Source organism: Pelodiscus sinensis, chromosome 28 (genome assembly GCF_052426305.1).
Source record: "Pelodiscus sinensis isolate ZL-2025 chromosome 28, ASM5242630v1, whole genome shotgun sequence".
In the NCBI taxonomy this organism is placed as follows: domain Eukaryota; kingdom Metazoa; phylum Chordata; order Testudines; family Trionychidae; genus Pelodiscus; species Pelodiscus sinensis.
The window spans coordinates 8,832,345-8,858,540 of NC_143079.1; the positions used below are offsets into that span (position 1 = coordinate 8,832,345).

Sequence of the window (26,196 nt, forward strand, 5' to 3'; positions counted from 1 at the left end):
TCAGTACTACTTTCAGGTTAATAATAGGGAAGCTTTTTTTGATTACTTCTATATGTTTTGACCTTTCAGAATGAATAGTTTCAACTTGCCTTATAAGAGACAGGTTCCTTAGATTTGTTTTTCCTTAAAAAAATGAGTTTTACAGACTTAAAGGAGTCGCTAATTTCCTATTGAGGTTGCAAATAAAGATTTTTATTTTTAAATTTAAAACTAAAATATTGCAAGCAGTTTAAAATATGTCATCTTGATACTAGAAAAATAAAATACAAGTAGATCAAGCATTCAGATTTGGACTTGTCACCTTCAGAAGAGTATTTTTTGGAGGGCGTGGGGATGCTAGCACTAAAACTTCATTCACTGGTGAAGGTTTCATGCAGCTGATTCTATAACTAAACAGGAGCTGTGCTAGCTTCCTGGTCCCAAATCAGACACCACCCACACAATCCCATAAGGTACTAGGAATAGAAAGCAAAGTGAGAGATAATGTTTTGACCAGGAGACCCCTTCAGGCTACTGGATAGAATAGAGGTGATTTCTAGTATATACAGAACGTAAAACTGTTGTGGAAAAACAGGCAATTGCCTACGAAGCTTCTCTGCATGTATTTCAGACAAATTATGTTCAAGGACAATAGTTGGACCAACAAATCTCAAGAAATTCAATTACAGTCCCCTAACTTAGAATTTCCTGGTGTTTGTTGCAGTATAACATGATTGTAAGGCTTTAAATATGGGGTCTTTATCCTTTTTTAGAATGGCAGTCAAATGTGCATTAATTGACATGACTCGCAAGTTTGGTCATTCCTATAAAAATACACTTGGGCTTGCAAAAATATGTATTCTGGTTTGAATGTGTAATAGTTTCAAAGCACACCTGGCCAAGTAAGAACTGAGACTGCTTTACTCATATCGGCTCTGGTCAGGTTCTAAAGCCAATTTTTACCTTTCTAACTTGTAGGTGGCTCCTTCTGACCATGGCTAGCTCAGTTGTTCGTGCAAATACTGATCGATCATTCAAAGTATACTTCATTCTGTACCTTTGTTGGTATTCAGTGAGGGATGTGAATGGGTAACTGGCTAACCAGTTCCCTAGTAAGCATCATCCTTACTGGGTAACGGTTAAATAGCTCTGGGATTTTACATCCCTAATTCAATGTTTACTGCAGCCACAAAGTATCCATTTTGACTTGGCATGAAGCTTTGATAAATATTTTCCTTTAATACTGCTTATTAGATCAGGTAGTTTTCTCAAACTTGCAAATGCTTTAAATTGCCTCCTATCAATAATTTGCAGTAAGTATTATTTCCCTATTTTGCAGATGCAGAAATAGAGGTTCTAAATTTACTCTCCCCAAAATTAGAGGGCATCAGGATTTGAACTTGGGAATTCCTGACTCCTGCATCCACTCATCCTCCTCATATTTATTTGTATTACCGTAGTGCCTTGGAGCCCTGGTCATGTTGAGAATGCTAGGTGCTGTACAAACCATAAAAAGGCTTTTCCTGCCCCTTACCATCTAACTTGTGAAAGGTGTACATTGAGCACTATACTGCTATTTTGAAATCTTTTTTAAAAACTAATCTCAAACATCAGCATTAGTGACAGGCAAATATCAGTTTAGCCAGCAGTGAGGAGGAATGAATGGATGTTGTTACATTTATTTTTCTCCCTTTTAAAAAGTATGAAGGATAAACTTCTGTTTTGTTGATGAGGGAGTCAGAACATAGTATTGTCTCCTTAATGTTGTGACTATCGGTATATTTAGAAATAAGCGTACATCAGATCTACGTGTTTAACTTTAGGATCATGTTAGTAAGTAATTTCATCATCTCTATTTTCAATTCTCTAATATGCAGCAATGAACACTGCATGCTGGAGAGCAGCACTGAGCTCTGGATCTAACATTTTCTGTGCGTGCCAGAAGTCTGACTTTGCATCTTTTTTTCCTTGATATTTTGCTGTTCATTTTGGCCTGTATCTTTAAGCTGTCTTCACATTGTTCAATTTTGAGACAGTAGTCAGTTTGCAATTGCTGCATGTTGCAGTAAATACAAAACTGGATATTTTGGTAATGTCCACAAAGGGCACCACCCTTCTTTTTGGAATAACATCAGAAAGATCTTTTGCGTAAGATCCACCTTAGGCATTTGAAAAACATCTTCCTTCCAAAGTCAGAGAAAAACCATAAAATTTTCTATCTTCCTTTAAATAATAGCGACTTGGTACTTCTGGAGTCTGCTTTCTGTTCTTATAACCTGTATTCCTGACCTGTCTCTCTGCAGAAATCCTTGGAAGTTAAGACATACATGGAATATTTTGCTCAGTTGAATTCAGTATGTCAGGTAGCTCCTCAGAGCTCTAAAATGTAAAACAAGAAAACAGAAAAGATCAAGCAACAGCAAAAAATTGTGCAGTGCATTGTACACAAGACTAAAGAAAAAAAGATGTTTTCTGTCTGAAAATAATATATGTACTTTCTGCTGCTGGAAGTTCTTATTTTTGTTGCTCCCTGATGAAGTGAAAAAGGGTCAGCAAATTAAATATATATTTACCATAGTATTGCCAGAATAAACTGAAATATCTCTGCTAGTTGAAGAATATAAATACTGTAGTTTTATGGAAAGTGTCATGTGCTTAAAAGTGAGTTCTTTAAATATGAAGTGTTTATAACCTAGTAAACATCTATATCTGCAGTAAAGGGCACATTTTGGTGCCCTCGTGTACTTATTCTGTATTTTCTGAAGACAATAGTCTGGGCTTGTTCATCTCCAGAATTCATCAAGAAAAATACATGTTTTTGCTGTATTATTTTTTTGATTATATCTTTGCTGACACTTCCTATAGTGTATTGTATATTAAAAATTAACCAGAATGAAAATGCTTTGGAGATTGATTGATTTGGATCAGGGGAGTAAGTTTAAAGGTTAAACTTGAATATTTTAAATTCTGAATGTTTTACATTCATTTTTAATTTAATAGCATGTCATGTGTAGGATTCCGGCACGCTAAAGAAATCTACAAACGTTTAAAGTGATTTATGCTTAGTTTTAATTTCTACAGATGAAATACATAATTCAGATGAAAACAAACATATTTGCATGTGTGCTAGGAATTAATACACATTGATGGGTGTGGGCTTAATTTTCATAATAGGTTCAACATTGCCTATTTTGCAAAAACCAGTTTATTTATTTACATATTGTAGGTTATATTCCATTCTTAAAGAGATGATTGGCAGAGATGAATACTCAGTATATAGAATTACAAAACTTGTCCACTCTCAAAGTGTGTGTGTGGGGGGGGGAACTTAGTAAATAATTTTAGCAGGTAAAAACCCAATGTAAAATCTCTGACTACTTCATCAGAAAAGTAATGCCTCTATGTTCTTTTAATCATTGGAACTTGAGTGTTGTTTTTCTAGTTCTGCTTCCTTGCATTCCTCGGATGCTGAAGTTTGAGCATGTAAACCCTAGTAAAACAATCTTGCCTAAAGCGTTCAGATGTGTACATACACTCCTGAAGAGTCAAGCCTTGAGATCAGTATGGGTAAAAGGCATGTGTCCAGTTCTGCTATTAAAAATGAATGGCAGAAGTCTATGTGAAATTAGCAGACTGTGTATATACAATGTCAGTATTACCAGAGATATGAAAATAAATCCCTACTTCATAGATAGAGGTGGCCAGAGATTAAGGCTGTTTCTCAGTTTTCAATTATAGAGGACCAAAGACTCCTGAACCAGAGGCAGGAACATGGAATGCTTTTGAGATATTTAGCATCCGATATCTTTGCTATTCTATACCTTTTTTGATAAAGCAAAACCCCACTATTACTGGCTTTTTTTTGTGTGCGCAAACAATTTTGGACATCTGCCCTGCTGTGAGCACTTTATTCTGAGTAAGACTGATGTAGACTAAAAGGAGTCTTTTTCAAGCTGTCAGGAAAGATTTTTTTTTTGTTTGTACTCCATAACCATTTGTAATTTTCTTGACTTTTTGAATAATGGGTTGGAAGAAATGCTGACTCACGGCTTTTTTGTTTTTGGTTATGCAGCGGATATAATTTCTACAGTAGAATTTAACCATTCTGGAGAATTACTAGCAACAGGAGACAAAGGAGGTAGAGTTGTCATCTTTCAGCAGGAGCAGGAGGTGAGTGTTAACCATTTAAAATAAGTTGTGTATTAAAACGGCTTCTCTTTCTCCAAGTGATCTTAGGAGTGAGGTTTATAGATGTATTAAAAACTGTGCTCCTGTATAACCAATATCTAAGATACTGTGAGAACAAACAGTGACACTCAAAGCATCTACTAAAAGAACTATACAAATGATTGCATTATTAAGATCTTTAATGGTATGGGCCTGTTCTTAAATTGTAGTCTAAGCACAGTTCATAGTGCTAACAAAATCGGATTGAAAACCTTGAGGACCTCTTGAAGTGGTTACTTCAGATAGTGTGCTGCCTTTGGGGGATAATATTTAATGCACGTTTCAGTGTAACTGTTGGGAAACAAGAACTGGTTTTAAGTGAGCTTGTGACCTAAGACAGAGGTTTTCAAACTACGAGTCTCGACCCAGCACTGAGCCGTGAAAAGTCAGGCGCTGGGTCTTGTTACTGCAGGGTGGTTAGGTGACCAGTGGAGGGGCTAAGGCAGCTACCTGCCTGTTCTGGCACCGCAGACTGTGCTGTGCCCCAGAAGTGGTCGGCAATTGGCCTGACTCCTTGGTGGGGAGAAGGAAAGCACGCGGGACTTCGCACTCCCATTGGCTGGGAACCTGCTGCAGGTTGCTTCTGGGGTGTAGCACAGTCTGTGGTGCCAGGAAAAGCTGCTCAAGATAAGATGCTCCTGCTGGAGCTCTGACATCCCCAAATCTGGAGCCCCTCCTACACCTCAAAGCTCTCATCAAATTATGTTGGATCATGGACATTGTGACGGACCGGGCCGTGTCTGGGCACAGCTGAGGGCGCCCGCTCAGGGTGAATTGCTCAAATCCGGGGCTCCTTACAGCCCCCCTGACTGGTGACCTCTCCAAATAGGCCACAAACCAGTCTCACAGAGCGCTTCAGCTGCCTGCCTGAAGCCTCACGAGCAAAACCCCTCTGACACCCCAGCAATATCCGTGCCCCAGATGGCCCCGGGCCTCATACACAGGTGGGGGGGTCCTAGCACCCAATCCCACCTACCCCGAACAAGTTCTGTCCGGTTCCAAGAAACCAGCCACAGATCCCTGGTCAATTTACCCTCTGGACCATACCCACAAATCACGCTGGGCCAATCCTTTAGAATATATATCTAAAGGTTTATTATTACAATAAAGAAAAGCATGAGAGTAAGGTTATTAAAGTACAGTACGTTACATGCACCGAATCTCCCAGTTCTCGCTGCAGGCTCTAGCAGAGGTGTTGCAGCTGCTGGTTTAAAAGTTCTTATTGCACATCCTAAGATCAGGATGGGTTCACAGGTCTTCCGGGCTCTTCGATCCCTGCAATGCTGCCTCTGGGATGAAGTGCTGAGCTGAGAACAAAATGGCATCGACCGCATGGCCTCTTTATACCCCCTTCCTGGCCTCTTCTGGTATGCAGCAAGTCACCTGGTCAGAGGCCAATCTCTGTGTTCCCTGCTGGCTGCCCTCAGGTGACAAACCCCAATCTTTGGGTGTGTCCATAGCCCATTGAGAGCCAGTGTCCCACAGGGCTTCGCTACTCAGCCTGTCCATAGCCATGCTTAACCACATTCAGAGAAATATTCAGCTTCCACACAGATTACAGATTCCTACCTACACACACAGACATTATATACTCACATAAACAGTGTACACAGGATCAGAAAACAACAAGCTCCCATTCAATACCCCACATGGCTCCTTTTTATACCAATTTCTGGGGCCAACACCCCCACCTAGGGGTGCAGCAGCGATCTGGCTGCTTCCCTCCAATTCGGTAATGTGACAGACATCAACGAAAGTTTTCTTTCCTGTCTGCAATAATTTTGCTCATGTCTAAAGAGAACAGCTTATTTTAAGTAACCAAGCGTTTAATGTCGTTTTATTCAGATTAGAATCTGTTGGTAGTTTACAAAATGCATCTATAAAAAAAATGGTTCTTACTTCTTCCATATAAACATATTAATTTATTTTGCATAGTAGTCTGTTTTAAGCGCACTAAAAATGAATGGGTTTTCAAAACTATTTCTTCAAACATAGGAACAAGGAATTTTTAAACTTGATTTTGAGACATTTTTTGATCTTGAGCAAGGCACTAAACCTCAGGTTCCCACTTGTAAAATGGGACTATTACCTTCAAGGAGTGTTTTGGAGAGTGAAGTGTTTTGAGGTTGGAAGAGTGAGTAGTAGTAGTAATCAGGGCTCGCCGAGCTGCGGCAAGCCCCGCTCAACAGCCGTGCTGTCCGGCGTTCTGCGCAAGCGCCCATCACCCAAACCTGGCTCTTCCGGGATGTAATCTACTCGCCACGGGCAAGTAGATTACATAGATTGTCGAGCCCTGGTAATAATACACATTATATTGACTTCAGCTGGAGAGGAATAGAGGATGCTAATAAGATCTCTTGTCTCATGCTACTGTATCTTAAATGAATTACTGTGACTTTTTGGCAGAACTTTGTGTAGCTGTGCCTGTTTTCATTATCCTAGAGTTGGCTGACAAGGCAGTCTCCTGTTAACCAAATTTGCCTTTGATCAGATACTGCCCCAAAGTTAAACCTGCAAGTGGCTCTTGTCTCTCCTTAGCATAGCTCACAGGTCTATACGGACTTTTTGCCACTGAACATGATGTAATCTCTCTGATTTAACTCAGTTTACTGATATTTAAATATCCAATACAACCACAGACATTCACATTGATGAAGAGGCTCACTGAAAATTACTGAGCTCTATGAATTAGAGCAGTGGTCACCAACCAATAGCTCGGGATCTACTGATAGCTCTTAAAGCCTCTGACAGGTGATCCTGACTGATTTGGCCAAGAGGCTATCAAGTGCCAGCATTTCAGCTGCGCCTCCCCCCCCATTGCTGCTCATCTCCTGCCCTTTGCCTTGGAGCTGCCCCTCCTGCTGGGGAGCTTCCTGTTTGCTGGGCAGGGGAGGAAAAGGAGAGGTTCTGATGTCAGGTTGCCCCCTCCCTCTCTGTATCCTTTCTCTGCAAAGCAGACAGGGCACAACAGGACTTGGGATGGAGAGAGTTTGCTGGCTACTTTAGGGAGTGGTGGAGGGCCAGGGCAGGGGTGAGCCTGCCTTAGTCCCATTACATCACCACCCAGGAGCCACCTGAGATAAGCAGTGCCCCGCTGGAGCCCACATCCCAAACTCCTACCGCAGTCTCATGACCCCCTCCTGCACCCCAAACTCCCCTGCATCAAAACGCCATCCCAGAGGCGGCACCTGGAACCCACTCCAACATCCCAACTGCCTGCCCCAAGAGCAGCTCAGAGCCCCTCTCACACTCCAGATCCCTTAACCCAAGACCAGAGCCTGCACCCCAACCCTCTGCCCCAGCCTGATGAAAGAGAAAGAGGATGGGCAAGAGAGGGAGGATGGAGTGAGCAGGGGTGGGGCCTCGGAGAACAGGTGGGAAGGAGGCAGGTCGAGGGTGTTTTTATTTGAGGTAGATCTTAGATTGTACTCAAATTCAGAAAGTGATCTTGTGCTTAAAAAGGTTGGAGACCGCTGAATTAGAGTGTGGTGGATAAGAGAAGTGCTGGCCAGCACAAGGTGACTAAGGGGTTAAACTCAGGTAGCTATCAAGAGTGTTAGCAGGGGACCAGAAGAACCAGTGGGGATAAGGTACTGAAATTTGACTTGTATAGATACCTTGCCTGCTCTCTTTCTATGGGGAAGTTAAGCCAGGAGTTGAGAGAAACAGAATGATTTAAACCCAGACAGGATTATCATGCCTCCAAAGAATTTGGGGCATGGGAGTGGACTGAACCAGAAAGCGATTGTGAGTAAATAAAGGGAAACATCTTCAGTTGTGATTAGGGTATTTTTCTTTGTTTTTGTGATTTGTTTGAACTGCACTGTGTGAATCTATGCCTCCTCTTCCCCATTCACTATCTGAGTTGTTCCCAGAGAGCTTCTCTGTCTTCTAATTTGTTTTACTTAGTTGCTCTGTAACACCTTACAATCAAGAATGCTTTATCAAGTATATCTTTTGTCTTGCTTGGGGTACCCCGGGCAAGGAATTGAAGTGTTCCCTCCTGTTTTTTCAGGATTAAATCACTGGATGGTGGCAGCTTTTATTCCTCAGAGCCTGTGACTCTGTGGGCTTTTGTAAGCCGAGCCTAGAGGCGAAGGTATTTAAGGTCTTTGCAGGCCCCCACCTTTTGCACTCGATGAGTCTGAGAGTGGGGAGCAGCCCTGACATAGAGTAACCACAATAAGACAACCGTAGTGGAGTTCATTGCAATGCATTTGCTTGGCAATTTGTATTTTATTTTTAAGACTTTGCTATATGCTGTAATATACCCTATAAAATAATGAAGTCCTACAGTGAAATTTTGCTGCCATGGAGGCTTTGAAGTCTTTTCTGAGAAGTGAGAAGATATAGCCACTCTGTGCAAATTGTAAAGTATGCAGATTGAGATCCTGTTGTTGATGAATAATTGCAAGGGTTGAAAACAAGTTTGTGTACATCAAGTATTAACTTAGAACAAGGATGGAGTTCAGAGATTGGAATAATTCTTAAATGAAAGACAATTATAGCACTTAGACCTTCTAAAGGGCTTTTTCATCTGTGGCTTTTAGTGTGTTACAAACACTAATAAACTGATTCTGTCATTACTTCTCTGAAGTATTTAAAACTAATAGTTGTGGGGACGAGAGAACTTGTGTGGCAAAAATAGCATGCAATAGAAATTGCACAAACAATGCAGGTGACTATTTCACTTACCTCTTTAAGATATGCAAAACAGATGAAAAGAATTTAGCTGTCAGAGTTGTCTGAATTTCAGTATTGAAGTATTTATATGCAGTATTGAACGCATCGGGAGTTAAAAATCAAATAACTGTCTATATATAGTTGATAAGGAGGGAGGGAAAAACTTATGAGCATGGAGAAAAATATCTTGAAATAATGATACTTGTATGGATCAGACTTTCTTATTCTAAAATCTATATGTGTGCGTGTGTAAGAAGGGATGAAGACTTACGAATGTGCATCATTAGCTGCCCTTCAAGTTATATTTTTAATGTATAGTTGAGATAGGGATGTAAAAAGTCATTAAAAAAGGTAACTGTGTAACCGCTAAAAATCTGAGTGGTTACATTGTTATGCACTCAGTGGGGCTCAGCGGTACAAAGCTTAGTTAGCTTTATACTGCAGACCCCACAGTGAAGCCTCTTGAGGGATGGGGCTGGCACTGGCTGCCTGCTCCATGCCCCAGGCTTCGCTGTGGGATCTGCATCTGGCTCCGCAGGAGCAGGCTGGCAGCTCCTGCCGGCCCTGCTTCTGGGGAGCCACAGTGTGTGACCAGCAGCAGGGGGCTGGGCCGGCCCCATCACAGGCAGAGTGGGGCAGGGAGCTGCTCCGCCCCTGCTAGTTAACTGTAACTGGTAAGCCTCAACCATTAAGGGTGAAGCTAACCAGTTAACTGTTTACATCTCTAGTGTGTGTATACATGGCTGCTGTGCCCCATTAAAATCTATTTGCATCAGCTACAGAATGCTTTCCATTTCTTGCGGCAGTGACTAATATTAGGTAGCTGTGCCGTCTCTGTACTTTGTTTTTTTTTTTTTTTTTTTTTTTTAAGTCTTGCTGCCCTGATTTTTTTTTTTTTTTTTTTAAGGTTGAAATTCTGGCTTCATTTAAGCTCTCTGAATACTTCATAAGATCTGAACTGTGGAAATGACTGTCCAATAAAACAGGCTGGCTTCTATTCAACAAAATAATGTAGAATCTTTTGGCTTAAGAGCATTTTATTAGATCCTTAAAGGATAAAGTAGGTCATTGTCAGTGTTGGTGTCTTTGGAAGTGCCTGCTTATGGAAGCCATTGCATTCATATTAAAATAAGTAGTCTTCATTTTTGTGTGGATATAAGCAGTAGTGAGGCAAATCAATCTAGTTGACAAGCAAAACACTGTCTGCTTTTAAGTTAATAGAAATTAGTAAATATCTTAATAGTTTTATTATTATGTTCAGGTGGGTAACGTTTTGAGATTCAAATTTGAGGCTGTATTTTGAAATTTTCCAGATCAGCTTTAAAGCTAGTGGAAAGCTCAGCTAATACTCAGAACCAGAGAGGAAGCAGCTCATCATTGAAATAAGTTAGAGGCATTTTATATATAAACAGGATGTGCTTTTGGAAGGATTTTAAGATTCGATCCCTCTGCTCCCACAACATGTATGTTCTCTTCTGTGCTGATGTTTGGCTCAGAATGTCACAGCATATTAAATCAATGTCACAGCATTTTTAAAAGTGAATGAATTGGGAGCATAAATCATATTAAAAGCCCCGAGGACTTGTGCTCTTAAAACACTTGAAAATTCTACTCGATATATCTTGCCAGTTAAGATATGGAACCGAGGGCTTGTTTTTATCTTTGTAATATTAGTAATCGGTACTTGCATAGTGCTTTTATCTTCACAGCACTCCACAAACAATTCTCCCAGTATTCCAGTGTGGTACATATTCCCATTTTAAAGGTAGGGGGAGCTGAAACCGAGAGTTTGATTTAGGAGAAGCTGAAGAGAGTTGGCATGTGACTAGTTGGAGTGGGCATTAGCATCATGTGGTGCTTGGAGCCTTAATCTATTCTTGGCCCATCTCTCTTTAGAGAGAGTGGTATAAGAGATTTTATCTTGCCATGATTGTGACCACACTGTTAGCCCAAACTATCTTACCAGTATGATTTTTTTAAGCTGCTAAACATTAAACATATTTCACTGATTGGTGTCATTGTGTTTTATAGTCCACTGGAAATGGAAATATAGGTTTCAGAGTGGCTTGAGTGTCAGAGGAGGAGGAAGAGTCCCTTTTATTTCCCTGTCAATAAATGGGATGGGTTTCCTAGAGGGTACTTTCTAGTGTTCATTCAGTCTAGTTCTAAATGTCCTAAGCAATCAGAACATCGCCACTTCCTTAAGGAGCTTCTTCCACAGCTTGCAACAACTTGCTTTCTTCCACCCTGTGCAGAATTGAAATTTGTATTAAGCAAATAAACACTAGGGTCAGTTAGTGCCACCTAGTGGGGTTTACGTGACTTTAGTCAGGACAAGTAGCCTTACAGAAGCTGTGTTTAGCAGGATTATGGTTTTAATGTAATGTCAAGTGCTAGATATCCTCACTGTAATCTTCTGTTGGCTATTGTGTTGTCTGAAATCTTCTACAGACTCATGCTTTTATGACTACAGATATGCTAAACAAATAGCTTCTATACAGGTTAGTGTCCAAGAAACTTAAGTATTCCCATTTAAAAGATTGTAGCTACCCTTGACTTTCCTAAGTAAATTGTCTATTTAGTTGACTCTTGTAGTTCTGTACCATAATCTATTAATTCAGAGTATATTGTATAAAACTCTCTCATCTGATGCATTACATTTCTTGACATAACATCTTCACTTTAGACCACTGTGCATAATACTGTAAATAGAAACATAAATACAGATTTTAAATTAATACAGCTTTGTAAAACAAACACAAATATTAAAAACCCAGGATTAGTCCTGTCCTAAAATCAGTTTCACCTTTAAAATCACAACCCCTAAAATAGTTTACAGCAATAAGATTACAAAATAGTTAGAAGTTCCTTGTTTCATTTGGGTCAAAAGTAGCCTCTTTCACATGTTTTATTATTTTTGCAGCTGGCCAGGCAAACACATAGACAGCTCATATAACTGAAACCCTTTCATTGCATAGCAAATATTCTGATTTCTAAGCTGATGATTCTTGGCACATAGACATTGTTCTGTGATGCTAAGTGGCATCATAGAACAGCTAGTCCTTTAAGCAGGATGTATAAGGATATGTAGTTCTAGGAATTTGAAGTTTCTGTGGCTTGCCCAGTGAAGTTTTCTTCACTGTTTCTCTTCAGAGATTTCGTTCTGGAAGCTTCCTTCCTGAATCAGCTTTCCTTCACTGCCAGCCCTGGCTCAGTTCAGCTCATTTTTGTCCACTTGGAATCCTCAGGATCATGCCACTAGGGGTTTAATTGCTTTTGCAATTTTTTTGACTGCAAGTTGCCACCTTTGTGGTGGGACCATTTATATTGCAGTTGTATGTGTTCCAGCATTATACTTCATCAGAAGAGAATACTGTCCCAGTTGTTTTATGGATCACTGAAGTGGTGGAAATCCAGATGACTGAATTTTCAGGATATGGCATCTTTCCCTGCAAGAAAATCAGAAGGTCCTTGGAGAAGTGGGGATGAGCAGCAACTTGCCTGTAGTTTAACAATTCTGGTTACAAGTTAGGGTCTGTTTAAGGAAGTGGAAATCACTTGATTTTAATGCTCAGCTCGTCTGAAAAGCTCATCTTGATTTCAGGTTATTGGCATGTCTGTAGACCGGAATCCATTGTGACTGGCTAGGCTGTCTGAGTGAGCGGTCAGAAAGGCAGGTGCTGCTGTTGGTCATAATGCAGTGAGGCGTTGGCTTCACTAGTACCTGTGTTGATGCAGAGCTTCCTGTTTTCAGTTCAAAGTGTTATTCATTGACAGGGGTGTGTGCCTTAATTTGAACAGTGACTGGTAAATATTTGCTTATATTTTGTGTGTCTCAAGCCAGTGTCTGCAGCTTGGTACCTTGCCAGTTCCTGTTACACTAGAATATAAGGAGTAAATCTTTTGTGATGAAGATATCCGATTCTGACTCAGGAGATTTTCACGTTACAGTCACTATGGGTGCCCTGCCTTTGGATATGAGTACACCACCCATTTCTGATTGGAGATTTTAGTTAGCAGTATCAGTGCCAGCCCTATTAGGGATGTGAATGACTAGTTGCCCCCCTGTCCCCTCCTCTTATGAGAAAGAGGCAGCAAGGGGGGACAGAGGGAGGGAGAAGAGGCTTGGAGTGTCGCTTGGAGCCTGGGGCCAGACCCCGGGACTCCCCCGCTGACCCTGGGCTCCATGCAGTGCTGCCATGTTGAAATGCTGCGAGGAGTCTGATGCCAGACTCCACGCAGCACTTTCGCCTTTGACATGTAGCAACAGCCTGAGGGGCAGAGGTGCCTTATCGACAAATAGTCGATGCAAAGTGCATTGACTATTCAGTTAGTCAATTACTTGAAATTTAACATCCCTACACTTTATACACCCTCGTGCTCTGGTGCAAAGAGAAGTAGCCTCCAATTTCTTCTCAGTTGCTTTCATCTTTAGACCGAACATTGTGGTTCTGCCGTCAGCCAACAGCTACCACGTTATTCTGGGGGGTTTTTAGCATTGTATTTTGTTTCCTCCTTTAGTCGTTTTGTATATGTTTTAAGCATAGATACGTGTTTTTGAAGTCTCTGTCCAATTTTCTTTTTGTGACCAGGACCACTTTCACCCTCAGCCTCTGCCTATCCACTGACAATGGGGGATATTCCAAAGACACTGGGTTTCAAAGCCTGCCAGATCTGTCACAATTATTTGCCCCTCAGCAACGGGCATTCCAGTTGCCTCTGCTGCCTTGCAGAGTTTCAATCCCATCCAAGTGCAAGGCTTGCTCTGGATTTAAGACATCTCAGTAGCTGAGGGAAGATAGACTGAAGTTCCTCGGGATAGAGCATCCCTTGAGACCAGTGGGATCCATTTCTCTCACCTGTTGTCCTTAGACTGCACTGGTGACTTCAGCTTTGGTTAGCAGCTTAATAAGCAGCTTAAGAAACAAAGCATCCCAAAATGAAGAAACACCATTCCCCAGAAATAGACTCCTAAAGGAGAGGGAAGTCATCTCTGAGGCCAGGGAAGAAAGAAAGCTCTCATACCCACAAGAACGGCCATACTGGGTCAGTCCAAAGGTCCATCTAGCCCAGTATCCTGTCTTTCGACAGAGGCCAATGCCAGCTGCCCTAGAGGGAATGAAAGAACCAGTGGCCATCAAGTGATCCCTCCCCTGTCGTCCGTTCCCAGCTTCTGACAAACAGAAGCTAGGGACACCATTCCTGCCCCATCCTGGCTCCTAGCCAATGATGGACCTAACCTCCATGAATTGAGGGTGTGTGTGTGTGTTTGTGTGTGTGTGTTTTTTAACCGTGTTAGTCTTGGTCTTCACAACATCAAAGTGCCTCTGGTGGGATTTGAACCCACAGTCTTTGAATGACTGGCCTTGCTCACGCTGATGACCTCAGCGTAGAAATCCAACACACTTTTCATTGTGTCAGTGCCCCACACAAATCCCCAAATTGGTATTGCTCAGATGCTGTCAGCCGACGGTCAGGGCAGTGTTTGTGTGTATGTTACCGAGAAAAGGGTTTAACGTCCGTGACTTTACTGCTAGGACCGGGGTCCCGTCGCAGAGGGCAGCCAACAGGCTGACAGACGCCCAGAGTTAATAGGAAGAGCTTATTACATCTCAGATTTTAGCTGCTAGGATACAGGATCCCTTCGCAGCGGGCAGTCTAGGGAAGACTGAGAGATGCCCCAACAGATCTGTCCCCTGGGAGGGACACGATCCAAAACGCCCAAGTTCTTCCTATTCCTGTTCCTTATGACCGGCTGAAGTTCTTTTAAATTGTGCTTGGTTCTGTTACAGCAACTGAAGGAGTCAGGTTAAAAACTTAAACAGTTACAGGTTTATTTAAATGACTTATAAAAGCATACGGTTACATGGCTATTGCTCTCTTTCTTAACTGCTAGCAAATATAGATCTTAAAAATGGTTACAAAGAAAATAAAGATAGAAAATAGAAAGAATGGTACCAAGTGACAGCTTAATCTTTAAAGAGCTCTAAGTCTGTATGTGTACACTTAAGACAAAGGACCACATCCAGGTACAATTTTTACCCCTTTCTGTGCCTCTCGACTCTAGCGGGTCAAGCCAGGGCCGGTCTCTCAGTTCCTAGGAAAGACGACTATGAAGTGGGCGTCCCCGTGGAACCTCAGGAGGTCAAACACCTAACCCGACCAGCAGATAGATGGTAGTTGACACTCAAGAGTAAATGTGCTGCTGGACCCATCTTTATACCTTTAGGGGCCTGTATCCTCTTTCTTATCTAAGATGCCAAATTGTACTGGTCCGTTTTGTGGCGCCAGTTCTTACAAGCAAGTTTCAAGTTAATTTACACTCGCAAGAGAGATAACTAAATTGTGAGTACTAGACATTTTTTTACTGGGCGAGAGATTCCTCCCCCCGCGGACGGCTGTGTGTTCGTATCAGTATGGGTTTAAGTCAAGGGCACTCCTCAGCAGCCTCTTGGTCAGCAATTGGCATATCTCTGTTTACAGCCATTCACAGTCACAGCAGCCTGCCATATCCAGGCAAGCAAAAATGGATGTTACAGGGGGGGTTCCTGTCTGGCTACAGATGCCTGTAGGCTCTGGTACCCAGATTCTGGTACCCATCAAAAACATTTCTGGTACACTCTGCACTGGGCAGTCTTCTAGCAGACTGCACCAAATGACACTGTCATTGATACTGGCAGCAGAAGCCTCCAGACACAGGGACAGCTCTAAGGGGCTTTCAGCTCATGCTCGCGTGTCTTTCTCCTGAGACTACAAGCCACAAGGAATGCATGGACTCTAATGAGGCACCACTTTCACCAGCCGGCAGGGCTGACACCTCCAACTCTCCTTGGGAATATCACTTTTAGAATATGATCTGAAGAAGTGGGTGTGCCCCATGAAAGCTCATCACCTAATAAACTATCTTGTTGGGCTTTAAAGTGCTACATAATTTTTTTCCTTTTGTTTTACCAAGATCAGACTAACACGGCTACCTCTCTATTACCTTAAACAAGAGAAATCAGCAAGATTGCTTCAAATTGCCTCTCTTGGACAAAAGCACAAAAATGTTGACTTCCTAAGCCAGGAGTGGGCAATTATTTTTTTACTGGGGACCACTTCAGAAATATTTGAAGTGGCCCCGGGCCCTTCCGGAAGGGTGCTTCCCCATCCATAGACCATGATTGGTCTGGGGGTAGGGGAGTATGTGAAGTCTTTGCCCCACCCCCAGAGGTGCCCCACCCTTTGCTCTGTTCTAAGCCATAAGAGGTATTTATCAGCTGCTTTCCAGTGTAGAATTGTGAAGTCAGTCTTTGATGGCAAAATAGATTTGTACAAACTTTTAACATTTTTGATCATTTGCTGCAAGACCACTGAGCAATTTCAAGCCTTCGTTTCAGAACTGCAGGGGGCTCTGAAATACACCGCAGCAGACTCGCTGAACAGGCACTTTCATGAATACCACGAGTGATTTTCAGCTCTTTGGTCCTTTGGAGCATTTCGTCAGACTCAGGGCCTCTTGGAGATGGATCTCTTTGCAGTGCTGTCCTATGTGATCTTTCATTGCTTGTATTCAAGGGGAGGTTATGGCCACAACTCAGTGAGGGACACTCCCGATAGGCTCCTCCTCTTGTGTGCCTGCCTATGGACACCATTGATCGTCAAAGCCAATGTTCCCACTAATCCTTTCCATGTGCAAAATAAATTTTATGTGCACTGAAGCAAGTGCAAATGTGCACCACCAATAGAAACAAGACGTGGGCACTCCTCTAATCAGCTGGGCAGCATTTGAATCGTAGTGGGCGCACAAGCTCACAACTTACGCTGCTCAAGGACCTGAACAAGCTGAAACAAGGGAGGGAATAACTCTCCCGACAGCACCATCAATGCCAAGCAACATGTTGTTCCCAAATCTACTTTAGCCCTTTCTCTGCAGGTGCATTTTTGCTGTCTGCTCACGGCAGAAATCCTGACACGGATGTCAGGCACTATGACCCACTCCAACATCTCTTCACCACACCTCAAGGTTTTTCTCCTCAGTAGTTCTCAGTCATAGAACTGGACTGTTTTCCCCAAGTTAAGACTATTCCTGAGAAGTAGGATGTCTGCCTTAAGAAAAGCTTACCTGCAAAAGTGGAAGTGTTTCTAAGCATGATGTGCTCATTGATCTGTATCTCCTCAGGCATAATCAACTGTCTGATTAATTACATAACCATAAGTTGTATTACTTGGTTCCCAGCTGCCATTATAGATTTTTATTGACTTGATAAAGGTTTTTGATTTTGCTCACCCTGATTCTTTAAATGTTTGTCTAACCTGTCCCCAAGTCTTCCTTCATGTCAAGGAGCTAACTCCACTCTGAGTTATTCTCCGGTAGAATCCATGGGCAGCGGTTCATTTCTTCATTCATCTTTCAAGACTTCATAATTTAGGCCAGGAGAGTGAGAGGCATTCCTGGCTGTGACCTACTCATGGACGACTTTCTACCATGACTACGTGACCTCAGATTCCCATCCTCCCTTCCTACCTCAGGTCTCATCAGAATTCCACATCAGTCAAAGTGTTGGACTCCCAGTAATTTCCCCCAATCTTTACCCCAATAGAAAAGGCTACTCTTCACACTCAGGAAGAGAGAGAGGCTCCTACCTCTACCTTGATAGACAGTCTGGGAGAGGACATGGAGTGACTCATTCTATCTCCTTTGCTTAAATTGTGAAGGGGCAGCCAATTTCTACTCACTCATTGTCAAAATGAATAGTACAGTAAACTTGCAATAATACGGCACCGTTAGGACCCAGGGGATATCGGATTATCAGATATGCCGGACTATCGGAAGAGGGGGCTATGAGGAGTCTGGGGTGGTGTGGAGAGGATGCCACCACAGACCCCTCATAGCCCCCCCTTCCGATAGTCTGGCTCTGCCCCAGGCATCCCCGATTCAGCTGCTGCTGGTCAGTTTCAGCAGCGGCTGAATCGGGGATGTCTGCGGCAGAGCAGCTGGGGTGCTGCCGGGTTCCGGTAGCGCCACCCCTTGGCGCTGCAAGACCAACCCGGCAGCACCCCAGCTGTCCCCAATTCAGCCGCTGCTGAAATTGACCAGCGGCTGATTCCGGGAAGCCCGAGGACTGCCCCTGGCTTCCTGGAGTCAGCCGCTGGTCAATTTCAGCAGCGGCTGAATTGGGGACAGCTGGGGCAGAGCAGCTGGGGTGCTGCCGGGTTGGTCCGGTAGCGCCACCCCATGGCGCTGCGGGATCAATCGGGCAGCATCCCAGCTGCTCTGCTCCAGGCGTCCCCAGTTCAGCTGCTGCTGAAACTGACCAGCGGCTGAATCGGGGAAGCTGGGGGCAGAGCAGCTGGGATGCTGCCTGGTAGGTCCCGTAGCGCTGCCCCTCGGCACTGCAGGACCAACCCGGCAGCATCCTAGCTGCTCTGCTCCAGGCGTCCCCAAGTCAGCTGCTGCTGAAACTGATCAGCAGCTGATTCTAGGAAGCCCGAGGCAGAGCTGCTCTGCCCCAGGCTTCCCGGAGTCAGCCGCTGGTCAATTTCAGCAGTGGCTGAATGGGGACAGCTGGGGTGCATCTCCCACATCAAGTGATTGAAATCCGCTAGGGCTTAGTCAACCTCAGTATTACCCAGAAGCACAAGCCATTTTGAAGCACTCCAGCTACCCTACAGGTAAGTAAACTCTCCTTCCGTTTCCAGCTCTGCCACAGACTTGTTGGGTGGTCTTGGGCAAGTAATTTCCCCTCCGGTTTTTTTCCCTCTGTAGAATGCAGATAATATAGTACTTTTCTACTTCACTTGAGCATTCTGAAGATTCATTAATTTGTGTTCAGGAGTTACATTTCAATGATGGGGGTGATAGCAGTCTTCCTGCTCTTTACCACTGAAATATTTCTATCAAAATAGATCTTTGAGAGCATATATGTTGACTCTTTCCTGATATTTCAGGGAATAACTTCAGACAAATGAATGCCCTAATAATACACCAGAAATTATTTTGTAATTACTTGTGTGTGATCTTGGCAAAAACTCTTTTATAGATAAGGTTATTTACACGGGAACATTTTTATAGATAGACTAATATAACACCTTTTATCAGACACAGAGCATTCCAAAGTTCTTTATAACATGTAGAGAGCTTAAGTGAAATGTAATTCCTCTGTATAGTTAGTTAAATACGCATATGTGTAACTTCATTCATCACTGAAATGCTACTGTTGCTGATTTGAAATGTGGCAGCTGTACAACCGTGTAAAGCAAACAGTGTTATATAAGCTAGGACAGGAAACATTTAAGCTACATGCACATTGCTCACTCTTGCGCAAGAAGATATGCAAATGGGCCACCATTTTGTGCAAAGGGCTTTTGCGCAAGAAGGAGCAGTCTACACTGCTCCTTCTTGCGCAAAAGCCCCTTGTGCAAAAATGGTGGCTCATTTGCTTATGTTTTTGCACAAGACTGGCCAGTGTAGATGTAGCCATATTGTATTCAGTTGAAACAGCATGGTGAACTCAAGGAACCAGACTGTAATTACTCTAGTTGGAATTTGACATAGGGAACTGGGATTTACACCTCTTGATTTTTTATGACTAGTGCTAGGATATCCTAAATGACTCCAAGACCCTTTTTGTTTTTCATCCTAAAGATGGTATGACAGTTCTCCCCTCCCCCATACTTTATTAACTTAACTTATGGACACACACATGCATAACTTGATGCTTTGGACAAAGTACTATATGTAACCTATTAATTTTAGTCTCAGGTCACTGGATCATTCTTGTATGTAAAGTTAGAGCTATGGAGTGGTTTATGGTTTTAAATGTGCAAATGAAAGCCATCAGGGGTGTTTCTCTCAATGTCTGGGTGATCACCTGTAAACAACCTCCTTTGTTGAAGCAGTGGTTTGTCTGAGGAAGACGTGACACCCCTTCTTCCCCACAAACTGGTATGGTCTGACCAGGTAATTTTACATGGAAGGAGAAAATATGACACAGAATTCCTGCCTAAAAAGGGAGGCTATTTAAGATGCAAAGTTTTTCAGTCTGTGTCTTTGGCTGGCATGTCACTCTTAGGAGAATGAACCAGAGATCCCAGGGAAAAAGGAACTTACCCTAAAACAGCTCTTATTCCAGCTAAGTTTGTGATAAGTGTTAGAACTAACTATTCGTTTTCTGTTTTAAATTTGTAATCTACTTTGCTTTTCCTGTTTTCACTTGTAACCACTTAAACCAGGGCTACTCAACTTTGGAAGCCCTGGGGGCCACAATAATACTTACAGCACATGCGGAGGGTCGCAACCTAAGTGTGGTTGCGTACACATGTAAATATATACAAATAGCTTCTTTCACACTGACAAGCATGAATACAAAGCACTTTCTACAGTGCCCCAGCGCTCCCTGCATCTCCTCCTGGGAGCTAGAAATGCTGGCACCCTGCACCCATGTGTTCCAGCCAGCCCATCCGCTTGTGCCTTTCAGTGCTCACCCTGCCTGGGAGACGCCTTGCTGTTGTGGAGCATGTTTCACATTTTCTGTTCCATTACCTGGTCAGACCATACCAGTTTGGGGGGGAGAAGGGGTGTCACGTCTTCCTCAGACCAACCACTGCTTCAACAAAGGGCCCCGTGAGTGAGTGCTGAATCAATTGATATTTCAACTGGAGTTGTAATGCATGTGGGCTGCATGTGGCCCACGGGCCGGGTGTTGAGTAGCCCTGGCTTAAACCCTACTGCTTGTACTTAACAAAAATCACTTTTATTTACACTGGACTTGATAATAAATAGTTACCAGGGGGAGCAATCTGTGTGTACATCCTCCTTTCGTTGTTAAAGGGGGCCTCACCTAAATGATTTATTGGGGGTTCTGATCCCCTTTGGGGAGTGATTTCCCTGGAAGCTGGGCCCGAAACCGTATTTTCCTTGGAGCCGAAGAGTTTGTGTCTGTATTGCTCGGCGGGGGACAGTGATCTCAGCTCTGTTCCTTGGCTGGCGGGAGACCAGGAGATCTGGCCCACCATGATAAGGTGGTGGGAAGCCCCAGAGAGCAACGAGGTGAGTGTCAGTGGCTTTGTCGGCACACCAGGAAGCACCCCAGAGGGTCTTCTCTGACTGCACCCCATCACAGATGGCATCTTCTACGTTATAGTTCCCTCTAGTCCTGTTTTTTATTTATTTATTTTTAATTAATCCACAAACAAGTGTATGCCATTCTGAATCATTGAGTTTAGTACTGACTTAAGAACTAGGGGTCTCCAAATGAAATTCAATAGGTAGCAGGTTTAAAACAAAAGGAAGTACTTCTTCAATATGGTGGTAAGTTCTCATGCTCTTAAGTAGGGAACACCCCTGATTCTTGACCAGCACATCCTACAGCACAATAGCTTTACTTTGGAAATCTGCCATTCAGTGTGCTGACTTCTTGACCATGCTTAACTGGTTAGGCATGACTGAAACACAGCAACAAGTTCTTCTCATTAGGGTGGAAAGGCCAAAACCATTGGTGGGTGTGATATGGTATTCTGCTGTTACACTGTTATTTCTAAGGCAGCTTTCTTCTTGATCCTGGGATACTCTGCAACATGATAAATTCTAATAACTCCTCATCACCATCAAAATGTAGGGATGTGCTACAAGAAAAAAGGGTTTGGAAAATGCAGTGTGGGGTAGGGTGAACAACCATCATACCAGGAGATAACTTTGGGGTGAGGCAGAGAGGAACAATTATGGATGAATGGAACTTGAGTCATGGATATATAAGGAAGGAACAAGTTTCACAGCCCAGAGCTCATCACAGCAAAGGCACGATTCACCTGTCAGCCTAAGATGTGATGTTGGGATTGCTAGAACTAGATAGGATATGAATATATGCAAGATTTGAAACTTGAAGTATGCTCAGCCTACACAATGAACTGTTTCAAAAACCATTTCCTTCCTGGACACTTTTCCCATAAGAGACAAAGCAAGGTCCTCTGATGTGGGTGGTGTTAATGTGCTACATAAAACACAGATTTTTAGCAGGGGGAATCAGGGGCCTGTGTAAGATTTGAGGCATCCCGTCATTTCAAGCAGCTCTTCCATCCATTCAGGATGCCCTCAGCATAAGTTGTCAATCACAGATGTGCTTTTACAATTAAAGAGATGCTGACTGAAGGTTGTACAGTAGAATCTCAGTTATAAACCCCTCAAGAGAATGGAGATTATTTGTAACTCCAAATGAAACACTATAGTTGTTCTTCAAAAGTTTACAATTGAACATCGTCTTAATGCAACTTGGCAACTTTACAGAAGAAAAGTGCTTGTTTTTTCCTTTATTCTTTTAGTAGTTTGTTTTACACAGTGTTGTACTGTATTTGCTTTTTGGTGGTGTGTTTTTTGTTTGTGTTTTTCTGCCTGATTGCATACTTCTGGTTCCAAATGAGATGTGTGGTTGACTGTTCTGTTCATAACTCTGAGATTCCGCTGTAGACGCTTTGACTTCTCTTTTCTCCAATGCAGCTTCCCAAAAGTAAGGAAAAAGGGTTTCTAAGGAAACTGGAACCAAGACTGTTCAGGGGTCTAAGAGCTGACTTGTATAAGCAGCTCTGTGACTCTAGCTTGCACTGTGGTTTCATTTGGGATGCTCACAACTTGCATAGCAGGTCAGTCTTCTCCAGAGTAGATTAACCTGATATGCAGCAGAGAGAGTCTTCTGGAGACTTTGGGGACTTCCCTAGGAAACTACATATTCTGGGGGCTGGATGAGATTCTTAACAGATTTTTTTAGCTCTGAGGGCTGCTTATCTGCAAAGTTAAAAGATTGAAAGTTTAGCTGTTTTGAGTTATTTACAGGGGGCAGGTGACTATGTTGTAAATTTGTACACAAGTTGCTTAAACAACCAAAGGATTTTTTTCTGAAACATTAAACATTGATCACATTGAAACAAACCATGGAAAGTGACAGCCTGAAAAAGAAACCTGAGAAAGTTGAGTGAAAAGGAAAACTTGTTTAAAATGATTGGTTTGCTACTGTCCTGTCTTTGTGCCACATCAAAAGCTACAATATGCTCTTAGCATTCTGTTGGTGCTGTAACTTTACCCAAACCCTTGTGAAATGGATGTCTTGTTGCACCCATTTTGCAGAATTGGAAAAATGAAGCACAGAAGGTACACCTTGTCAGAGGCTATACAAAAAGACTGGCAATGTCTTGACTACCAGTCTCCTGTTATAACTACTCGTCTCCATGAGCACAGTCTGCACAAACAACCCCCCTACAGTCTTGGCACATATGTGCACTGCAAACATTTCTTAATCATCTAATTCTCAGAAACAAATCTCTTTTCTTTATTTTTAGAACAAAACCCAGTCTCTCAGCAGAGGGGAATACAATGTTTACAGTACCTTTCAAAGCCATGAACCAGAGTTTGACTACTTGAAAAGTTTAGAAATTGAAGAGAAGATCAACAAAATTAGGTGGTTACCCCAAAAAAATGCTGCTCAGTTTTTATTGTCTACAAATGGTAAGTTGTTTTTATTGTACATATTAAGTTTGAAAGCAAAATACAGCTGTGTACAGTGAATCTCAAATTCTCTACTTCTCTTTTTGCCCTTATATCATATGGGGCTTTAACTAGCACCAAAGTTTATGCTTTTTTTTTTTTTTTTTTTTTTTTTTGTGAACTGAGAATTTAATATTTTTCCTATGCTTTGCAACTGGTGTTTTATCTGCATCGGGAATTTAAGATTTTAAGCCCAGTCTTTTACTCCATAAAATCTGTTTTGATTCAAGCAGTGGTCAACATCTTGATGCAGAAGACGACAGTGGGGAAGGGGGGGGGGCGGAAACCCCTATATTTGTGAGTTGCTATATTGATCAGCCTATTCCATGAACCATGAGATCTTCTAATATTTAGATGCTCAATGACATCTACACAGTACAATAAATGAGTAATTTGTGCTTGCTTTAATCATATCTGGGTATCCAAAAGAGTTGAATAGTAAATAAGTTTGTGTCGCTTTAAAACAATCTGATTACAAACTTAACAAATTAAAGTAAATGTCAGTCTTAAGGGCTTGTCTATACACAAATTGCAGTGTTTTAACTACACTTGTTTACTTAAATCAGTACAGTCCGCCCTACAATGGACACAGTAATACTGACATAGCAAAATTAGTAGAGTGTCTCTATTGTTGTACAGGAAGGGCAGTAAACTGTGTTGGATAACATGTTTGTAGTGACAGAACTGTATCTACATGAGGGACTATAGTGGTTTAATTATTTTTCGTTTTAAAAAAAAAATCTCCTCTCTAAGCAAAATACCGGTACAAAACTTTTCTGTAGAGAAAGTTGTAAGTGCGGTTTAACATTACCAGTTCATTTCACCATAATTGTAAGTTGAGGCAACATTCACGTCCAACAAAATATGCTTCTCCAAACATTAGCTTTTAGAGCTTTTGTGTTGTTTATCTACGTAGCTAGATAATCCTGCCAGGCTCACTTAAGTGAATACTGAAATGTTCCAAAAATACCAGCTGTGAAAAGAAAGCAGCCTCATGCTTGAGCTTTCATTTGAACGTGGACAACTCTTTGTTGCAGATAAAACAATAAAGTTATGGAAAATCAGTGAAAGGGATAAGAGGCCGGAAGGCTATAACTTGAAGGAAGAAGATGGGCGGTATAGGGACCCTTCTACAGTTACAACACTACGGGTGAGTATCTCCTTTATTTAGTGTGATAGTCGCCATCTGAGGTTAGATAAGTATTTAGCCTCATTTAATAACTCAGAGGTAGTTCAGTGACTTTTGCAAGATCCCATAGACAGATCTGTGGCTCAGCTGGCAATACAAGTCAGAACTCCTGATTCCAAGTGCCAGTCATTCTCTACATGGCTACCCCTTCAAATAGTGAGATTCACCTTGAGTTTTCAATGGTGTCCCACATATTGTACACCAGCAGTTCTTTGCCTGCTACTCACAGGATATTGATTTCTGGAATGACTTCAGGGTCCTTGTTTATCCCCTTGGTGATGGTGCATTGGATGGGTGACTGTCAATACACATTTATCTGTATTACATGCACAGCTAGCATTTTGCATTTTCTTGTATTTTGTAGGTGCCGGTTTTCAGACCCATGGATCTTATGGTTGAAGCTAGTCCACGAAGAATATTTGCCAATGCTCACACGTACCACATCAACTCTATCTCCATCAATAGTGATTATGAAACGTACCTATCTGCAGATGACTTGCGGATTAATCTGTGGCACCTAGAAATTACAGACAGAAGTTTTAGTATCTTTTTTTTTTCCATTTGTCTTTTTATCTGGGAAAGACTTTTTGCTATAACCAGAGTTGTTAGATTTCTCCCCTGAAATGTTGTACATCTAGGACATCTTCCATTTCTTTCTTACTTTTTTAGTTGCAATTGCAGAGAATATTGCTACTGTAATACCAATACCAGAGTTCCTATTTAGGAAACATAAGGCAAAGCGACATGATTAATGTTCAAAAGCGACGAGGAGTCCTGTGGCATCTTATAGACTAACAGATTTATTTTAGCATAAGCTTTCGTGGGCAAAGACCCACTTCATCAGATGCATGTAGTGGAAATTCGAGGCAGGTATAAATATACAGGCTTAAGAAAAGAGTACCAATCAAGAGTAAGGCTAGAGATAATAAGTTCAATTCAGTCATGGAGGATGGAGGCCCACTTCTAGCAGCTGTGGAGATGTGAACACCAAGAGAGGAGAAACTGCTTTTGTAGTTGGCTAGCCATTCACAGTCTTTGTTTAATCCTAAACTGATGGTGTCAAATTTGCAGATGAACTGTAGCTCAGAAGTTTCTCTTTGAAGTCTGTTCTTGAAGTTTTTTTTGTTGTAGGCTGGCGACATTTAAATCTGCTATTGTATGTCCAGGGAGATTGAAGTGTTTTCCTACAAGCTTTTTGTATATTACCATTCCTGATATCTGATTTGTGCCCGTTTATTCTTTTACATAGGGACTGTCCAGTTTGGCCAATGTATATAGCAGGGGGGCATTGCTGGCACATGATGGCGTATATTACATTGGTAGATGTGCAGGTGAATGAACCCATGATGGTGTGGCTGATCTGGTTAGGTCCTGTGATGGTGTCGCTGGTGTAGATATGTGGGCAGAGTTGGCACTGAGGTTTGTTGCAGGGATTGGTTCCTGAGTTAGACTTACTGTGGTGTGGTGTATAGTTAATTGATGGTGAGAATTTGCTTCATGTTGGTGGGTTGTCTGTGGGCGAGGACTGGCTTGCCTTCCATGGCCTGTGAAAGTGAGAGATCATTGTCCAGAATGGGTTGTAGATCACTGATGATGCGTTGGA

General features: G+C 42.2%; 1 protein-coding gene across 3 annotated transcripts in view; it reads left to right on the plus strand.

Moving 5' to 3' along the window:
- Nucleotides 1-26,196, plus strand: part of PPP2R2A (protein phosphatase 2 regulatory subunit Balpha) — an 81,667-nt gene that overhangs the window by 48,497 nt on the left and 6,974 nt on the right. For all 3 annotated transcript variants that reach the window (XM_075910813.2, XM_075910814.2, XM_075910812.2), the window contains exons 3-6: nt 4,052-4,149; nt 23,200-23,365; nt 24,442-24,554; nt 24,958-25,135. In XM_075910813.2, the coding sequence (XP_075766928.1) occupies nt 4,052-4,149; nt 23,200-23,365; nt 24,442-24,554; nt 24,958-25,135 (555 nt within the window). The remainder of the gene's footprint in view (nt 1-4,051; nt 4,150-23,199; nt 23,366-24,441; nt 24,555-24,957; nt 25,136-26,196) is intronic.